Genomic DNA, 19,648 nt, shown 5'->3' with positions numbered 1-19,648 from the left:
AATCCCAAACAGCTTCCTTGCCGTCAACATGGAGCCCGACTTGGGGCTTGAACTCACAAACCGTGAGATCATGACCTGAGCTGAAATTAAGAGTCCGATGCTTACTCGACTGAGCCACCCAGATGCCCCAAAGCCTTAGAGATACCTTGGACAAATCTCTCTCCTCCACATAGTTGCGATATACTGTTAATTATGTCTCCTTTTAAAGATCTCCTTTCCTACCTTTGTTCATATCTTTGTTCATACCGTTATGATCTCGTACCTGTGGCTTTGACTGCCTCCCAAGTGCTTTTACAACTCTACTACTTTTCTGATCTTAGGTCATCCCATTAACTTGTTTTATCAAATCTTCTTGCTGTATTTCTTATCATGGTGGTCCTCAGCTCAGCACTTCTCAAGTGAAGTACAGTCTGCTCAAGGTAGCAGTCCTAGCACCTGCCAATCTTCCAAGCTCTTTCCTTATCTTCTTCCATGCAGTGTATGTTTTGGGCCAAGGGATCCACTGTTCCCTATACTTTTCTGCCCTTACTCTTTCGTCTTAATGGTACTTCCTTTTTAATTCTTGCCTGATGGAATCCTATCATAGTTGAAGGTTTTTCTAGAATGACTTTCCTTCTCTTTGATTCTGTGAAGTTTCTCCAGGCCTCACTGCCTTTTGAACTTGCTGCAGTATTGTGTTTGGTAGTCTCTAGTGGGACCATAGACTACCTAATATGGTGCTTCTTGGTATATTGTCAAATTGTTCTTACAAAGCAGGAATGGTGTCTGACTCTATTCACCCCAGGAAAGGTCTTTACCACGATAAAGACGTGTTAACACTTGATGAACTGAAATGATAGGATGAATTTAAACCCAGATGAAAACACGTCAAGAGAGAGGATCAAACCAAACTAACATAGGCTAAGTCGAAACCACATATTTTTTCGGTGCATTTACTCTATTTCTCTTTTTATTTCCTTATTCTTGGCATTTGCATTTCTTGGTTTTCTTTACCTATTAGCTTGAAAAACGATGTATTTTTTTTAATTTTTTTTAAACATTTATTTTTGAGATAGAGAGAGACAGAGCATGAATGGGGGAGGGTCAGAGAGAGGGAGACACAGAATCTGAAACAGGCTCCAGGCTCTGAGCCGTCGGCACAGAGCCCGACGCGGGGCTCGAACTCACAGACCATGAGATCATGACCTGAGCGATGTCGGCCGCTTAACCGACTGAGCCACCCAAGCGCCCCGAAAAACGATTTAACTACTTGATAATGCATACTTGAATGGTGCCGTTCTCTGCTAAAATCAACAACTGGCTCAGAGGATGAACAGTCTACTCTTTTGAGGATGTTACTTAGCATTTACTTTCTAAATGTCTGTGAATTTGTGGGGAAGTCACTGATGATTATTTTTTAGAGCTACTCTTGAAAACATACAGCAAATTACCATTATTATATACACTTTCCTCAACATTAGTATTCCTAATAATTTTATCAATAGAGGATTATTAATGACAATGATGACAGCATTGTACATGTGGGGCATTTTATACTTGTGCACTCAGTTCACATTTCTAAGTTATTTGGCCTACACAGCATGCTGAAACCCCATGAAAGACACTGTCCCAGGGACTTGTTATTTCAGACCGTGGTACAAATAGCTAGTGGCTCAGCTGGTACTAGAAAGTGAGTTGATATTGTTTGTGTTTTGCCCACCTCCAGCCAGCACCTGAGGGACAATACGCGCTTTCAGAGACTACTGCCCACAGGGCAATCTGGTCCTTGGATAAGCATCCTCTGTCACACCATTAAACAAACAGAGACTCTCAGGCCCCACTCCAAGCCTATTGGAACAGAATCTGAACTCTAACCTGATTTCCTCGATGATTCCTGTGCACGGCAAAATTTGAGAAACACCTCTTTACCTCCTAAGAAAGGACAATGGAGTATATGTTTTCATCCCCAGGGTATTGTTGTGTGTGTGTGTGTGTGTGTGTGTGTGTGTGTGTGTGAGAGAGAGAGAGAGAGAGAGAGAGAAGAGCGAGAAGAGAGGGGGGGAGAGAGGGAGGGGTAAGGGAGGGAAGGAGAGAGGTAGGAGTGAGAAACAGAAGGGGGAGGGATGGAGGTATCAGGTGAGAGAAGAAAAATCGCAGTAGGACCTGGGTCCCTCAAGAGGGGGGAACATGGGTTTTGTGGAGGTGGAATTTCCCCTCATACTTCAGTAGCTTCACCCTATCACTTTGTATCTGCAATCTGAGATTGGAGGTTCACTGTTAAAAAAAAAAAAAAGAAAAAAGACAAAAAAAAGAGGGGTGTGGAGGTGGGGGTGGGGCTGTTTTCAGGTAGACCTGTATGCAACCCGGGAAGATAAGGGACCTAAGCACAAAAGGAAAGCCCCTTTCCCGAGCCTCCTGAAGCAGCTCACTTGAGCTCATTTCTAATACCCCTAGTTTCTGGATGCATTGCTGTCGCTCGCATTTCCCCTTAACACCCAGGATCCACTCACTCCATGAAAGCTAGTTCCTCTCCCCTCGGTTTCTTTCTCTCCGCTCAGCCTTCTCTCCCTTCCCCGGCACCCCCCGGCCGGCCCCTCCCTCCGCTCCAGCTCGCACCTCTCCCCAGCTGGGTGCACCTGAGGCTGGCGCGGGCTCGGGACGCGTGCAGAGCACGGCGGGCGCGGCGGAGGCAGAGGCGCGCCGACAGCCACCTCCAGCCAGCGCCCGAGGGACCACACGAGCGGCGCTCCGGGGACTATTCTCCGCGGCAGCCGCTCACGCCTCGTGGTGACTCTCACCACCGAAGCTGCAGACCGGCCCTTGCGCGCCCCCGGGGCCAGCCAGCCCGGGCGGCCGCTCCTCCTGATGCCGGGGCCGGGGCGCAGGGCGGCCGCCGGCAGGAGGATGAAGGGCTCGGCGGGAGGAAGGAGAGAAAAACTGCTGGGGGCGCCGAAAGCTCAGTCCAGCCGCGGTAAGTTGAGCGCAAAAGAGGTGTCTCCGTGCGGGTGGCGGAGTTGGCTGCGGTGCCGGGCGGGCGCGGGGCTGGGGTTGCGCCCCTGGGCGCGGTGAGGCGTACCGAATGGGCGTTCACATAGTCTGCACCCGGGACGTCCCCCTGTCCCCTCGAACCCCACACCGTTAGTCTGCTCCCTTGTCTCTTCCGCTCGGCGCCCAGCAGAGATGTGAGGCAGTGGGGGGCCCGGAGTGTAGAGCGCAGAGCTTGAGGGTCTCCAGGCACCACGCGCTGACGGGGACCAAGGGGCAGAGGAAGCAGCGGCAGGGGGCGACAGGGTCAGCCAGGCTCCGGCTGGAGTCGAGGGCTGGGCCACCGAGGACGGACTCCCTGCCGCCTGTCTCCTATTGGGTGTGTGTGGGGCGCGCTCCCTCCTCGGGAAACCAGGCGAAGTTGTTGGGATAAGAAAGCACGGCGGGCTAGCTTCGTGATTGTCTTTTCTTTTCATTTTCTTCCTTCTAATTCGTCCTTTTTTCTTTTTTCCTTTCCTGCCTTTTTTGTTTCTTTTCAAGATCTCCCCTCCGGATGTACAAGATTTGAGGGCAGTGGGGATGCACCCAGTTACAGGAAGCCTTCCTCCAGGGGAATAATTTTAACATTTCGGGTGGGGTTGGGAGGTTAAGGGTAAATCAGTGCCTCTCGATCTGATTGCCTTCCTGGTCCAGGGGATTGAGTTGGAGGAGAGAGTACAGGGTCTGCGTGCCTTGTGACTTCTTGCATTTAGGGAGAAGTTTTATTGTGCGTGCAAATTGGGGTCAGAGGAAACCTGCGGGGCCCAACACACTGTCGCCCCTTGTGAAATGCCCAGTGTCCTGTCTGCCCCCCTTACAGTTCAGACTTGTCTGCATCACATATTTCTGGGGACGATGTTTGTGTCTGCTTCAGCTTGAGCTGCAGCTAAAGTAGCAAGGAATGCGATGTTCCTGGGTGTTATGAGCATCTCCAAATTCTGGAAGCTTGAACTGACTTGCAAGACTACTTTCTGTTCTGTAGGTGTAACTAGGGACCCTGGAGCTGGTGCTTTTTGCTGACATTCCTGTGGTGCTTTCTGGGGATGTCCTAGGGAAATGTCTTTCTCTTCTCTTGAGGCTGTTTGCTACTTGTCTGTTAAAAGCGATTTTCATGTCCACTCAGTTCTGGTTCATCACGTTCCCTGAAACCACTGGGAAAGGTTTATCTCCTTCTGGGTTTTCCTGCCACCCTTGCTCCGTACTGGGTAATTTAGTCACTATCCTCTGGTCCCGGAAACATGAAAGGCAAATATGGGTCATTTCAAATTATGTTGATGGATGCAGCACAGTGTGTCTGGGGGTTGCTGCAATGTCTTCGCATTTCCTTCCAGATGTTCCTCAGAAATTAACTGGAGTGCTCTATCCATGGAGCTCAACCATAGACTAGGGGAATGGGTAAGCATCTTGAGTTAATGTATTATCTTAGATTTCAATAAGTGAGGTGCTAGAAGCTATGTGTGTTAAGAGAAAGAAACCTGAGCCAAAATATACGACGTCTGGACTGCTTTGCTTTGTTACAGACTGGCTGAAGGAACTTGGGGTCATTTGACAAGAACAAGAACAACCGTAATAATGACGCCTAACATTTTTTTCCCCATTCACAGCACACTAAGCACTGTATGAAGGCCCTTACAGCTCCTTTAAATATATAACAACCCCAGGAAGGCAACATCCTTACTTCTCCATTTTGTGGATAAGGAAAAAGGAGCCTTAGAGATGTAAAATTTGGAAAAGTTCCAGAGTTAGTGTTTTAGAACCCAAGATTGCTGGACTTCAAAGTTGATTCCTCCAATCATTACTCAACCTTGTCGAACCTTATTTGAAAAGTGGGAGGACTATCTGAGTTCTAAACCCCATGAAAAATTAGTACCACATCATAGATTGATTCATGTACAACTATTTCAAATGTTTAACAGAAACGTCCAACTTAGACTTCAAATCAAATGAAAAATGTGTCACATTTATGTCATTTGGCTTGCCATCTGTAGAGAGGGCTAAATGCTGAGGTCTTGGTGTTCCCCTTGACAGTGTTTCTTCTTTGAGCCCCTTTATTGTAAATCAGTAGTAGTATTGTATAGCCTTTCTCTTAACAATCTGTGATTTATAACATTAAATATACCTGATGCTAACATCACATTTGTACGACTCTCTAGAGTTAGTTATCCTGAGGTCTACCTGGACACTCTCATAGTTTAGCCAGCTTATAATTAATGCTCAAATCCTAACAGGATGTTGAATTTCTATTAAGAGATACATGCAGCTTGTTTGAAAATTTCCTTTTTATTTTCAGCGGTATTTTCAAAACAATTACACCCCCTGCTGTGATTTGCTATTTACTAGTACATCAAAAGTTCAGTAATGAAAAATGTTTGTAATTCAACAAAACATAGTGTCTCATCTACAATAACAACTTTGGCTAAAAGATTCACATCCAATTTAGGGCTTATTTTATCTGAAATTTAATTAAGACGTTGCATTTGTTACTGCAAAACGTATGCAGGTAGTTGAGGACACATCTTCCATTATTTTCTTGTAATCTCCAACTATAAATTCATTACTGATGAGTTCTTCAGATAATTTGTTATGTGCTGTCTAAAGATTTTGAGGGTTTAAAACAAAAAACGAAAGCAACAAATAGATCGTATTTGTTGTATTTCTTCATAAGCTATAATTATGCATATCTGGGGAATAATGATGTATTTTAAGTCACAGATCTGATTTGCCTGCACATGAATGGAATGATCAGATAAAAGTACATAAGTCCGTTGGGATACTAATGATTCATATCCCAGATGGGGGAACAACTTTGGAAATAGAGAATCTTTGACAAGTTATCTTACTAGGTTTCATCACACTTGCATAATATCTTATTGTTTGTTGTCAAATAAAAGGACATTTCTCTGTTACGGTAAACTAAGTTATTCCTTTGATTTCTTTTGTTTTAGGGTTAAATTGTGTTTTCTAGTAGTAATGTAGTGTTGCATAAAATTAACGTTTGTGTCCTTTCAAATATTTGAAGCCTTAAAAAATCATACTTTGTGTACTGTAAGTAATCCATTTCTGAATACATTCACAGGAATATAAAAATAGTACAGTGGTAACTTGCCTTGAGGTTTTGTTTGTTTTTTTAGAAGTAGATAATGAGGTTGTTACAGTGGTTAACATATTTAACCTTGGTAATGAAGTATTGAAATTTATTGTAAATATGAATTTTTGAACTGCAAAATATTTTATGATGAGTCTTATAAGTGGGTTAACCTTGTAATCACATGAACATCTGTTAGGTGTTTGACAATTTTTTTTGTTTCATATTTGCACAATAGGACTATTTATGTGCTATTATTTGGTGATTTGAACAACCAGCTTTCTGGAAAATGATTTAAGCTCTATAAGCATCTGAGTCATATTGGTGTCACAGACCAAAGAAACTGATATTGGGGAAGGAGTTTTAATTTTGAATGTTGCAAGGGCTTAGAGCTCAAGGTAGATGACACTCCTTGGTTTTTTGACAAGCCTCTAAAGAGAGACTTTGAATAAAATAAAGCCTGTGGGTTGAACATTAAGCAAGCAGTTGAGTAGGCTCTTTGGAAACCTAGATCAGCTCAAATGGAATTATGTGCCTCAAATTTGGTGTAATTAATTTGAACAAGTAATTAACAAACACATTTGAGATCATTAAAAAAACTCCAGTATGTTAAAAATGCATTAATTTACATAATCTAGGGCTTGCTAAGATTGGCAATAACTCCTGTTTGTGGATTGACCCATCCTTAACTTTAAAAATGAAGTTCAGGGGCGCCTGGGTGGCTCAGTCGGTTGAGCGTCCGACTTCAGCTCAGGTCACGATCTCACGGTCTGTGAGTTCGAGTCCCACGTCGGGCTCTGGGCTGACGGCTCAGAGCCTGGAGCCTGCTTCCGATTCTGTGTCTCCCTCTCTCTCTGCCCCTCCCCCGTTCATGCTCTGTCTCTGTCTCTCAAAAATAAATAAACGTTAAAAAAATTAAAAAAAAAATAAAGTTCAATAAGAAAGAACTTTAAGGATACTGAGAAGCAGAGATGAATCAGATTTCTTCACAAAGTCTATCTCATTTGAAATTGATTGTAATCAAATCCAGGTAATTCTGTACCACTTTTAGTATTTTGCAGAGATTGAGAATGGGATTCAAAGAGTATCTTTTTCCTAACCTACTGATGTACTGGTAGAGAATACTAGAACAGAGTTTTAGAGTGACGATAGAGTGCTCTAGGCCATTTAATGATTTTATTACTTTGTAGTGTCATCCAACCATGTGTTTCATTTTTTGCCTTATTTGAAACACAAAGTGGCAGTCCACTCTGATCTCGAATTATATGTACCAAAGCTGGCAAACATACAGCATTTCTAAACTGGTCTCTTAAGTCAGAGATTTGCAGTAAAGGAGAGTTCTTAACTTTGCCTCTATGTAATTATGTAGCCCGTCTTCTGGCACACAGTACTAATCTTGGCATATCTTGATTACCCATTAGACCTATCTGTCTCCATGAGAACAGCAAATACTATTACAGTGCAGCGTTAAGGAGGTCCATTTGCGGATTTAACTAAGGTTTCTTATAACACGGGGTCAGGCATCCTCTGTTTAGTTTTATTCTGGTCTTGTGATGTGTCCTTGTTTATATATCTAAAGAGTTAATCGCTGCTGTTTTTATAATTTATTATTAGACAATTATTAGAGATTTCTTTCTTCTTTAACAATCTCTCATCTACCCCCAATTGAAATGAAAGACATAATAATGAAATATGTCTATAGTATCTTTATTTGACTTTTACTTAAACAAAGAAATGCACTTGAAACTCCAGAAGGCGTCCTGAAAACTCTAGATTTTAAAACTATTTTGTTGAGAAGAACTTCCAGTAGTTAGTCTCAGTGTACCAAATCTATCCAGATCACCTAGAATTTGAAGAATATAGGCACTGGATTGAGCTCTCAAGTGGATGCAAGTGTTTCATTCATAGTAAAATTTGGCCTTAAAGTTACAGAGACAAAATAGTCTTTTAACATGATGTAGCATTTAAGAAAGTGCACTCAAGAACTGGACCACCTTAGTTTGAATCCTTGCTCTGTTCCTTACAAGCTGTGAGAATTTAGAGGCTCCTGGGTGGCTCAGTTGGTGAATTGTCCGACTTTAGCTCAGGTCATGATCTCACGTTTCCTGAGTTTGAGCCCCACATTGGGCTCTGTGCTGCCAGCTTGGAGCCTGGAGCCTGTTTCAGACTCTGTGTCTCCCTCTCTGTCCCTCCACCTCTCTCTCTCTCTCTCTCTCTCCCCCCCCCCATCTCTCCTTCAAAAATAAACATTAAAAAATTTAAAAATGTGAGAATTTAGTCAACTTATTGTACATTTCTTTGCTTTAGCTGTAACATGGTGATACTAAGTGATTGACTGAATTTCATGGGTTGATTGATCACCATCAAGTATTAGTTTTCTATAGTTACTCAACCAGATTGCCACAAATGTGGTGGCTTCAAACAACAGAAATGAATTCTCTCACAATTCTGAAGGTCATAAATCTGGAATCAGTATCACTGGACTGAAATCGAGGTCTCAGCAAGGCTGTGTACTCTCTGGAGGCTCTAGGGGGGAATCTGTACCTTGCCTCTTGCAACTTCTGGTGGCCATTGGCATTCCTTGGTTTGTGGTCACATCACTTCTATCTCTGCCTTTGTCTTCCCATTGCCTTCTCCTCTGTGCGTCTAATTTCCATCTGCTTTTCTCTTCTAAGGACATTTGTGATTGCATTTAGGGTCTATCCTGATAATCCAGAATAATTTCTTATTTTAAGATCCTTAACTTAATCCTACCTGCAATGACTCTTTTCCCAAAGAAGGTGACATTTACAGGTTCCAGGGATTGGGGTCTTGAGACCTGGAGTGGGAATGTTGGAGGGTTGTATGTACATTACTTGGCCTGTTATAATCATCATCCTCATATTTTTGTACTGTGCTAGATGTATGAAAAGATAGCAGAACCAATATAACTAAATTATGGAAAATGTAGAAAGTATCAGAAAATTCATATATTTTTAAAGCACATTTTCCTAACTTATGTTCAAATTTTGACCAGATTTTTTGATCAGAGACTTTAGGGCAATTAATTATTTTCTGTTCGCTTTAACATAATGCAGTCAGTAAATATCTGATGAGTAGTTACTATGTGCTTACAGAATGTTGGTCCTGGGGATATCAAAGTTGACAGGAAAAGAAAGACCCTGAGCTCATGGAGCGTTTAGTGTATGAAAAATAGCTAGACAACTACTACAATTTATTTTATTTATGTATTTTTTAAATTTTTTAAAATGTTTATTTATTTTTGAGACAGAGAGAGACAGAGGATGAATGGGGGAGGGTCAGAGAGAGAGGGAGACACAGAATCTGAAACAGGCTCCAGGCTCTGAGCTGTCAGCACAGAGCCCGACACGGGGCTCGAACTCACGGACCACGAGATCATGACCTCAGCCGAAGTCGGACGCCTAACCGACTGAGCCACCCAGGTGCCCCCACAGCTACTACATTTTAACTAGTACTTTGATAGAATACAATTAGCTCTTTATGTTTAATTCACAATTTTAGGAGCAAAGAAATACCATTAAACACAGTTTAGAGATAAGGAACTAAGCTAGGAAATATGCATATACATAGCTAAGATGAGACAATTTTTGAACTCTCTTCCTTCTGCTTACACTATATGTGCCATAAAATAAAATGAAAAATGAGGAACAAATTTAACAAAATAAATAAAAATAAAATTTTTGAAATACAAACAGAATTTGTCAACCACATAATTTAATTAACTAGAAATATCAACTCATAAGATATTATGGTTGATTGGACTTGGGTTTAGCTGAAAAGTTAAGAGCTTCTCTTTCAGAATTGTTATATTTTACTTTTTTTTTTCTAGAGGGTATTAGTTGATTTTCCGACTTTGGTGAATAGACACTGTTTACTTACTTATTCTTTACCTTTTTAAAGAAAATGATCCTAATAAAATACATAAAACATGAACGTTATCATCCTAACCATTTGTAAGGGTACAGTTCAGTGGCATTAAATACATTCATATAGTTTTGCATCCTTCATCACCGCACATATCCAGAACTCTTCTGGCAGAACTAAAACTCTATCCCCTTTAAACAATAACTCCACATTTCTCTCTCCCTATTACCTAGCAACCATCTTTCTACTTACTGTCTGTATGATTTTGACTACTGTAAGTACCTCCTGTAAGTGGAATCAGAGAATAATTGTCTTGTAACTGGCTTATTTTACTCAGCATAATGTCATCAAGGTTCATCCATGTAGAGTAGCATATATTAGAGTATTTCCTTCCTGTTATATGTATAAATGACATTTTGTTTATCCATGCTTCTATCAATGGGCACTTGGGTTGCTTCTGCATTTTGCCTTTTGGGCATAATGCTGCTGTGAACATGGCTGTACAAACATCTCTTCCAGGCTGCTTTCAATCCTTTAGGAACATACCCAGAAGCAGAATTGCTGGATCATATAGTGATTCTGTTTGTAATTTTTTGAGGAGTTGCCATAGTGTTTTTTTTTTTTTTTTCCTCGTGGCTGTACCATTTTACATTCCCAGTGCACAAGAGTTCCAATTTCTCTGATCCTTGCCAAAACTCATTTTCTGGTTCATTCGTTCACCTCCCTCCCTCCCTCCCTTCATTCCTTTCATTGTTGTTGTTTTAATGGTAGCCAATTTAGTAGATACGAGATGGTATCTCACTGTAGTTTTTTTTAAATTGTTTTTAATGTTTATTTTTGAGAGAGAGAGAGAATGCACACCCGTGCACATGGGGGAGGGGTGGAGAGAAAGGGAGACATAGAACCCAAAGCAGGCTCCAGGCTCTGAGCTGTCAGCACAGAGCCCTACATGGGGCTCAGACTCACGAAATGTGAGATCATGACCTGAGCCAAAGTCCGACACTCAACCAACTGAGCCATCCAGGTGACCCTCACTGTAGTTTTGATTTGCATTTCCCTAATGATTAGTGTATTAAATATCTTTTTGTGTGCTTATTCATCATTTGTATATCTTCTTTGGGGAAAAGTCTATTTGAGTCCTTTGCTCATTTTTGAGTTAGATTGCTTGTTTTGCTGCTGTTGTTGAGTCTTACGAATTCACTATATATTTTGGTTAGTCCCTTATTTGGTATATGATTTACAAGTTTTTCCCATTCTGTGGTTTGCCTTTTAATTCTGTTGGTAATGGTTTTAGATGTACAGATTAAAAATTTTTTCACAGTCCACTTTGTTCATTTTTTTCTTCTGTTCCCTGGGCCTTTAATGGCATATCTAAGCAAACAGTGTCTCTTCTTTACCTTTTTGGTAACGAGTTTGAGAAGTTTTGTTTTTTTTTTTTAACCTTTTATTTATTTTTGAGACAGGGAGAAACAGAGCATGAACAGGGGAGGGTCAGAGAGAGGGAGACACAGAATCCGAAACAGGCTCCAGGCTCTGAGCTGTCAGCACAGAGCCCGACACGGGGCTCAGACTCACGGACCGCGAGATCATGACCTGAGCCCAAGTTGGCCACTTAACCGACTGAGCCACCCAGGCGCCCCTAGTTTGAGAAGTTTTAAAAACAATATGGGGTCCCTGGGTGGCTCAGTTGGTTAAGGGTCTGACTCCTAATTTTGGCTCAGGTCATGATCTTGTGGTTCATGAGTTTGAGCTCTGCACAGAGCCTGCTTGGGATTCTCTCTCTCCCTCTCTTTCTGCCCCTATTCTGCTCATTGTCTCTTTCTCTCTTTCTCCAAATAGATAAATAACCTTAAAAAAAAAAAACAATGTAAAATATCGCTAAATTAAATCTACAAAATAAGAGACTAGGATGAGAAGAAATAAACTGTAATTGCAGACTAAAATATCAATAATCTCACATATGTAATGTTGACCAACAAAGGCCAGCAAACCCCAAAAGCCCGAGTCCATTCACACATGTTCAAAATTAAGTAAAACTAACTTACAAATACATCATAATTTCTGGAGGGGAAGGGGGCAACATCCTGAAATGTTCTGTTTTCTGATCTGAGTGTTGATAATGTGGGTTTATTCCCTTGCAAAAACTCAAGTTGTACCTATGATTTATGCACTTCTCTGTATTTCATTTACACTTAAGAAAGTTAAAAATCAGTTGGTCATTCAGAAGCACATGACAAAGAGAAATTTCCTTAGAAGTAGGAAAGATAGGAAAAGAAATGTGTTCTAAGGGTTTATCCACTTGGACGACTTGGTCTGTATATTTGGCCCTAAGGTTTTATTATTATTATTTTTTTCTTAGAACAAGTGAGCAGGGGAGAGGGACAAAGCGGGAAGAGGGGGGGGGGCAGGGGTTGGAGAGAGAGAGAGGCAGGGTGGGTGGGTGGGGGGTGGGAAGAGGAAGGGGAATCTTAATCAGGCTCCAAGCTCAGTGTGGAGCCTGTCATGCGGTTCTGTTCCATGACCCTGGGATGATGAACTGAGCTGAAATCAAGAGCCGGGTACTCAACCAACTGAGCCACGCAGGGGTCCTTGGCCCTAAGCTTTTAAACAGCAATCACATCCGTGGGCACAGATATCATCAGAACAATGCTGTTCAAGAGAAAAACACCATTCCTAGGACTGAGACTGGAGGGAAGTTTTCCCATGAGTCTTCATGAAAAAGGGAACTGAATGACGCAGCGAATAACATCTTCTTGTTCATACAGCAGAGACTTTGATAGGAATCTTTCTTAACAGTGAAGAGCAGTGTAGTTACTGGATGCTTTCTGGTTTGTCTTAACTTTAAACATTTCAAAGTTTCTAGCGGAATGGGAAGGCCGTGTATTCCTTAGACCACGCTTTGTAAATTCACTTCCTTTAACGATACCTTTGGCCATGGTTGCATGGCAGTGAGTTTGAGCCCACTTACATAGACAAATTCATCGTGCTGATACTCCTTGTGGTGAGTTAAAAACTGGAGTCAGCTTGACTCTTTGGGGAACCTGGGAAAATGGATACCTTCCAGGAATGAGAGGGGTAGCTCTGAGGTAAAAGCAGTGGGCAAGTTCATATTTGCTTAAATAATTAATAAGTAGGATGCAGTGAATTAATTTGATTTCCCTTGATAATTCTTCACAGTTCTTCACAAGTCTCTCCAGGCATCAATAATCTAGACAATGATAGCTATAATCCCACAGAGAATAATTCTTGTATGACAGGGACCGTGTTGTATTAATCTTTCTACCTCTTGCGATGCTGGACAGTGCCTTGAACAAAGTAGGTATCCCCAAACGTTGTTGAATGAGTAAATGATTAAATTCTGCAATGTGGTAGACATAGAATTTGTAGAGGGTGGAAATAGTTATCAGAATCTTAAGATACTTTAAGAATTGCCTTAAAAACAGCCTCATGATCTATAAAATTTTTGATACACTGTGTCATTTGGTCCCTTCTGAGTAAAGTAGACATGGTTCAGTTATTGGTTAATTAATGGCTTTTAGTGAGTTGAGTAAAGTTTTTTAGCACCTCATAAAGAAAAGTTTGACCTTAAGAAATTCCTTTCAAAATACCATTTTTCCATTCCTATGGATTTTGGGTGAACACTCTGTATTTGTAGAAATTCCTTATTAATGAGTGGCATAACTCTTAATTATATTATATATATATATAACTCTTATTATATATATATATTATATATATATTATATATATAACTCTTATTATATATATTATATATATATAACTCATATATATATAACTCTTATTATATATATATATAACTCTTAATTTTTTATATATATATATATATATAACTCTTAATCTTTTTTTTTTTTTAATTTTTTTTTTTTATTCAACGTTTTTTATTTATTTTTGGGACAGAGAGAGACAGAGCATGAACGGGGGAGGGGCAGAGAGAGAGGGAGACACAGAATCGGAAACAGGCTCCAGGCTCCGAGCCGTCAGCCCAGAGCCTGACGCGGGGCTCGAACTCACGGACCGCGAGATCGTGACCTGGCTGAAGTTGGACGCTTAACCGACTGCGCCACCCAGGCGCCCCTATAACTCTTAATCTTAAGTCGCATGCTTAACCGACAGAGCCACCCAGGCGCCAATTTATTAATCATAAATTATGTCTGATCCCAATGTATACTTCCTTGATTCTTTGTAAATGAAAAACCAGAACAAGTTAACCTGAAGAGATGATACCAAATATTTTAAAAGTTTTCTTTTTATTTAATTAATTAATTTATTTTACATATTTGACAGTGAGAGAGCACGAGCCAGGGAGAGGGGCAAGGGGAAAGAGAGAGAGGGAGAGAGAGAGGGGAAGAGAGAGGGAGGGAGAGAGAGAAAGAGAATATCGCTGGGATCATGACCTGAGCTGAAATCAAGACTCAGATGCTCAACTGACTGAGCCACCCAGGCACTCCGAAACGTGTTTTCTCTTTTTAGATCATAAATTAGAACATGATTTCTGAATTTAAATATTCAAAACTTGAAGAGGAACTCTTCGAGACTCTGAGGACATCAGAAGAAAGAATTTCCTTCTTAAAAAATTGCCTTTAACAAAGTACAAGTTTCCCTAATTAGGATTTTTTAGCATGTGTAAGAAAATTTGAGGAAAAACGAAATACTATTCAGGGTAGAAAAGGTTGCCATTATGAATTACGGGATTCACATTGCTTTGTCCATTTAGAGCAAGCATTCTATTCCTATCAAGGCACACACTAAAATATAACAATGAAATAGTGTTTTATAGAATACTGAAATGACATCTGTAATTCCTCATTTGTTTCTTCCCACAAATTAGGTGGGTATGTGTTACCATTACGACAGTTACATTTTTTAAAGATACATAAACAAAAGGTCAAGTGATTCGGCAAGGTTGGGTAACTGGTAGGTAGCAAAGTTGGATCATGAACTAACCTTGTCTGACTCAATGCCTGATGTTCTCTGTGCTACTCTGAATAGTTTCCTTTTCTTTCCACATATTCAGGGAAATAGCTTCTGTTAAGTCTATCATACATTGGAATGAATTACTTGGGACAATGATAGTCTATGACTGGAATGGAGATGAGAACAATCAATAAATGACAGTATTAAGGCAGTACTAATGAAACTTTAATTTGAAAATTGCTCCGAAATGTATTCCAAGATAGGTTTTATAACCATACTCAGATTTGATGTGAAGATAAACTAATTTTATGCAAATGCTAAAGTGACTTTAACAGTTATGTTATATACCTTGATGTGGTCCTTAAGGAAAATTGTCAGGACCATTAATAAGTTTCTAAATTGATTAGGCTAATTTGGTACTCCAAAAGGCATCTTCCTATAAATTAATGCTGCCTATTACATTCTGATTACAGCAAATTGCGTGCTTTCCATGCCCAACTTTGAAAGTTTCCAGTCTCTGCATTTTTGTGCTTTCCCAGTTGTTGACTTTCCATTTTGTCTTGCCACATCAGAACAATGAATCATCTTGTCCATTAGCTGAGTTTGGAAATTCTGTGTTATTCAATGAATTTGTTTTTACTCCATCCCTCTGATAATTTGAAACCTGGCAACTTAACTACTTTCCCAACTGTGTTTGTGATGCAACATCAAGGAGTTTTGTTTTGAACAGCAAAAGACTGCAGTGGTTTTTTTTCCATCCTTATAACTCAAATGCAATATTTTGTAAAAAATGTTTTTACATTTACTTATTTTTGATAGAGAGCACAAGTGGGGGAGTGGCAGAGAGAGAAGGAGACAAAGAATCCAAAGCAGGCTCCAGGCTCCAGCCTCCAAGCTGTAAGCTGTCAGCACAGAACCCTACGTGGGGCTTGAACTCAGAAACCGTGAGATCATGACCTGACCTGAAGTCGGATGCTTAACCGACAGAGCCACCCAGGCGCCACTCAAATGCGATATTTTAATAACTGACTGTGTGTTTCAGAATAATAAAAGGTTTAGGGTAATAATAGCTAGTGATCTCTAGAGGGGCAGCATAATCAAATAATATTAGAAGGCTCTCAATTTTTATAACCTGATGGAAACAGAAATGTGCCAACTGAGTGATCACCCTGATTATCAGAGTCTCAAAGGAATACACAGTTATTCGTTTTTATTTCATGATTTCATACTAAAGGAGAGCCAAAACGTTAAAGTCAGAGTGTTATTTCTTTGTTTCTAACACTTAAAGCATGAGGTGAACAGAGGGACACACAGTGAGACAACGTATGTCAACACAATGTGCCTCTCGTGCCCCCTACAGTGAACAGGGCTTACAAGGACATTGGTATTTTTTCCATTTTGAAAGAATGTTTAAGACTTCATGTCATTGCTTTGTTATTAAAATAAACAGCATTGAATCTTGGAAGTTGGCTCTTAGAGAAGCGTCAGTGAAGTCTAGTAAAAATGATGGTAATAAATTACAGAACTTTGGTTGATTTTCATAATGTGCATAGAGAATACAGTGAAGCATGTCCCTTAGGAAACTGCCAAGAACTGCCCAATACTTATTGTGTCTGGAGCTGGAACCGTGGCGCCAATTCCATGAGTATGGCTGTGTGTGTATGGGAATATAATGTGTGTCCGCACACTAAAGTCATTTGGAAGTCATTGGGAGGTTAGTTTGAGGATGGCTTGGCGTATTTTTGTGGAAAATCATAAAAGTAGTTTGCTCTAAAAGAATAAAATTACCCAGGCATATGTTTTCAAGAAAGAAATCATGCTCTTCCAACAGTCTAGTAAAGGTTTATTTAGCTCTTGCTTTATTAGTTCCTGAAATTTTTCAGAAAATGAAACAAGTTGTAAGAGTTCAACTGTGACTACTTTCCAACATAACGTTGGAAGTGTCCCCAAAGAGGATCTCGTTAAAGCTAGTAAAGTGGTTGTGATTTTAACAGTCGCAGTAATCCCATCCTCATGTGTCATGTCGTTTGTGGCTTTTCTTTTGCCTTCCGTTCAAGTAAGAAAGTGATCCCACAGACAATTTTGAGAACTTTCCTGTACCTTAAAAGTACCTTGTTTTTGAACCTTATGCTGCCTTTACTACATAGATCTCATTCTCTTTTACAGCCCACTTAAAAAATTACGTGGCCAAGGAATAGAAGTGACATTATACATTCATTTGTTTACATATGGTTCATAACTAGTTTTCATACCAGTGAGAGATGCACTGTGTCCACAGGGCATCATTTCCTGTCATTCCTACTGGTACTCCCATTGTCATTTCAAGCTGAGTTCATCATTTTGCCTCTAAATTCAGCTCCACTTTTTCTTGGCTTGAGGTTTTGTTTTGTTTTGTTTTGTTTTCAATACCAACACTGCTTTCCTCAGAGTTTAACTATTTCTATACGTTAAAGCATTTTTTAATGTTTATTTATTTATCTATTTCTTTATTTTTTTTGAGAGAGAGAGAGAGAGAGAGAGAGAGAGAGAGTGCAAGTGTGAGCAGCAGACGGGCAGGGAGAGGGAGAGGGAGAGAGAATCCCAAGCAGGATCCATGCTGTCAGCACAGAGCCTGATGTGGGGCTTGCTTGACCTCATGAAACTGTGAGATCATGACCTTAGCTGAAATCAAGAGTTGGACGCTTAACCGACTGAGCCACCAAGTGCCCCTCGCCGTGGCCATTTAAATCTACCATCATTAGGTAATTCTAGGTGGAGGCTGCAATTGATTCAACTAACAACATACATAGAGAAATACTATCATGCAAGTTCCAAGAGATTTTTCTGTCTTGCAGAATCCAATACCTCCTTGCAAATGAGCTGGTATTAGCCTTTTACTAGAAGGAAAAATAATATAGACAGCTTTTGCATTTTGCTCAAAATCGCTGGCCGCACCTAGCCTGCTTGAGATTCTCTCTCTCTGCCTCTTCCCCACTCATGCTGTCTCTGTCTCTCTCAAAATAAATAAATAAACTTCAAAAAAGAAAAACAAAATGGCCACACTGAGAGAAGCATTATATAATGGCATTTTTATTTTGTTCCCAGTAAATAAGTCAGAATGGGCAAATAGAGTTTTAGAGGTTTTTATTTTTTATTTTTTTGTATAGGGAGTCAAAAGTATCCCACTTTTTGCTAGATGTCAAAAAGAGGTCCTCTGCTTCCATTTCCTGGGTTCTGGGCCTGGATGTGTAACCAGATGATTTGTAGGCTTATGATATTGGGTCATTAAATCATAGAGATGGTTCTCATAACTTTGGAGATGAGTATGTTGCCGTTTAAAATTTCGCTTCCAACTGGACATTCATTCTCGGTGCCACTCATTCTTCTAATGCTTAGTAGCTGCCTTCCTATAAGGCTGTTCAAAAGTTTTTCCTGAATTTCAATTCTTTATCCAATGCCTGCTCTTAAATTCAGAATATTTTCTGGTTTCTTTTTCTTAGATGAAATAAAGGCCATTAGAGTGGTACACCTTCACATTTTCCTTCTGTCATTACCAGTTACAGCTTCATTTATAACCATCCTGATTCACATCTCTGTCCCAAGAGGATTGCTCTCCCAAGGCCCGATTACTTATCTTATAATCCCACTTCCTCCTGGTACCTTTTAAACATTTCACCAGTTACTCATCGTCTTGCTTAAAACTTGGCTCTTTTTCTGTTTCAGATTCTGTCTCCCTCTCGCTGACCCTCCCCTGTTCATGCTCTGTCTCAAAAATAAAAAATAAAAAATAAAACGTTAAAAAATTTTTTTTTGAAAAAAACTTGGCTCTTTTTTTCCATCTGCTTGCCCTCCAGATCTGCTGTACTCTCCTTTCTTCAGGCTGCTGTCCCAAATCTCTCTGTGGAATCACTGCCAAACTTTTAGAAAGGGCAGTCCCCATGCTTTTCTTTTATTGCTTTATCTCATTTTGTCATACTTCTGAGACACTTCTCTAGGGTTACGCATGAACTTTATGTCGAATCCAAAGGTCTCTTTTCAACATTACTTGGGCTTAAACATGCTAAAATATTTAACTCAGCAGACTGTCCTTATTATTCATTCACAAATACTGAGTGCCCAATACTGCATAAGGTACATAACCTGGGAATAGGGATAGGATTCAACATTTTATTTCCACGAATGTAAAGTTACCCAGGAAAGGAGGAAATAATTCATTGAAAACAGAGCATATACACTGCTTGTAGTGATTACATGTGCTTACTAATCACTCACTTGGAAGGATTGTAATACTCCACACCCCTGAAATAAGGTTATGACCTATCATTTCCTCTAGCCAAGAAAATGTGATTGGAAGTGATTTGTCACTTTTTGGCAGAAGACTTGAGAAGCTGGTGTGTGATTTGTTAGTTTCCTTTCCTCCGTCACAGAGATCAACACAAGTGTTTTAGTTGGTGGAGGCTTTGATAGTTCGTGACCCGGCCTGAGGGTTAATTTGCAGTGAAGGCCCTGCTGATCTGAGATGGACATGTGTGGTGTGAGCAAGAACTAAGTTTTTGTTTCTTTAAGTGACTAAGATTTTAGAACTTTGTCGCTGTTGTTTAACCTAGCATATCCTGTCTGCCGTGAGGATTCACTGTAAGCGTTGTGAAAATGGAAATGCACTTTCAGGCTTCTACTAGACTTTTCAAACTGTATGTCCCAGCATGACTCGAAATCCATCATATTAAAAATAAAATGTCTGAAAAAAATGAAAGCGATTGCT

At 40.3% G+C, this 19,648-nt stretch overlaps 1 protein-coding gene across 1 annotated transcript in view; it reads left to right on the top strand.

The window, feature by feature from the left end:
- The first annotated feature begins 2,623 nt into the window (after nucleotides 1-2,623).
- The window catches only part of ZNF385D (zinc finger protein 385D), an 889,595-nt gene continuing 872,570 nt past the window's right edge, over nucleotides 2,624-19,648 (top strand). Inside the window, exon 1 of the mRNA XM_060638563.3 lies at nucleotides 2,624-2,950. Within this exon, the coding sequence (XP_060494546.1) occupies nucleotides 2,845-2,950 (106 nt within the window). The 5' untranslated portion in view covers nucleotides 2,624-2,844. The remainder of the gene's footprint in view (nucleotides 2,951-19,648) is intronic.

Source organism: Panthera onca, chromosome C2, assembly GCF_046562875.1.
Source record: "Panthera onca isolate mPanOnc1 chromosome C2, mPanOnc1 haplotype 2, whole genome shotgun sequence".
Taxonomy (NCBI): Eukaryota; Metazoa; Chordata; class Mammalia; order Carnivora; family Felidae; genus Panthera; species Panthera onca.
Note: the sequence above shows the minus strand (reverse complement) of the source record. Positions and strands in the feature narration are given on the sequence as shown.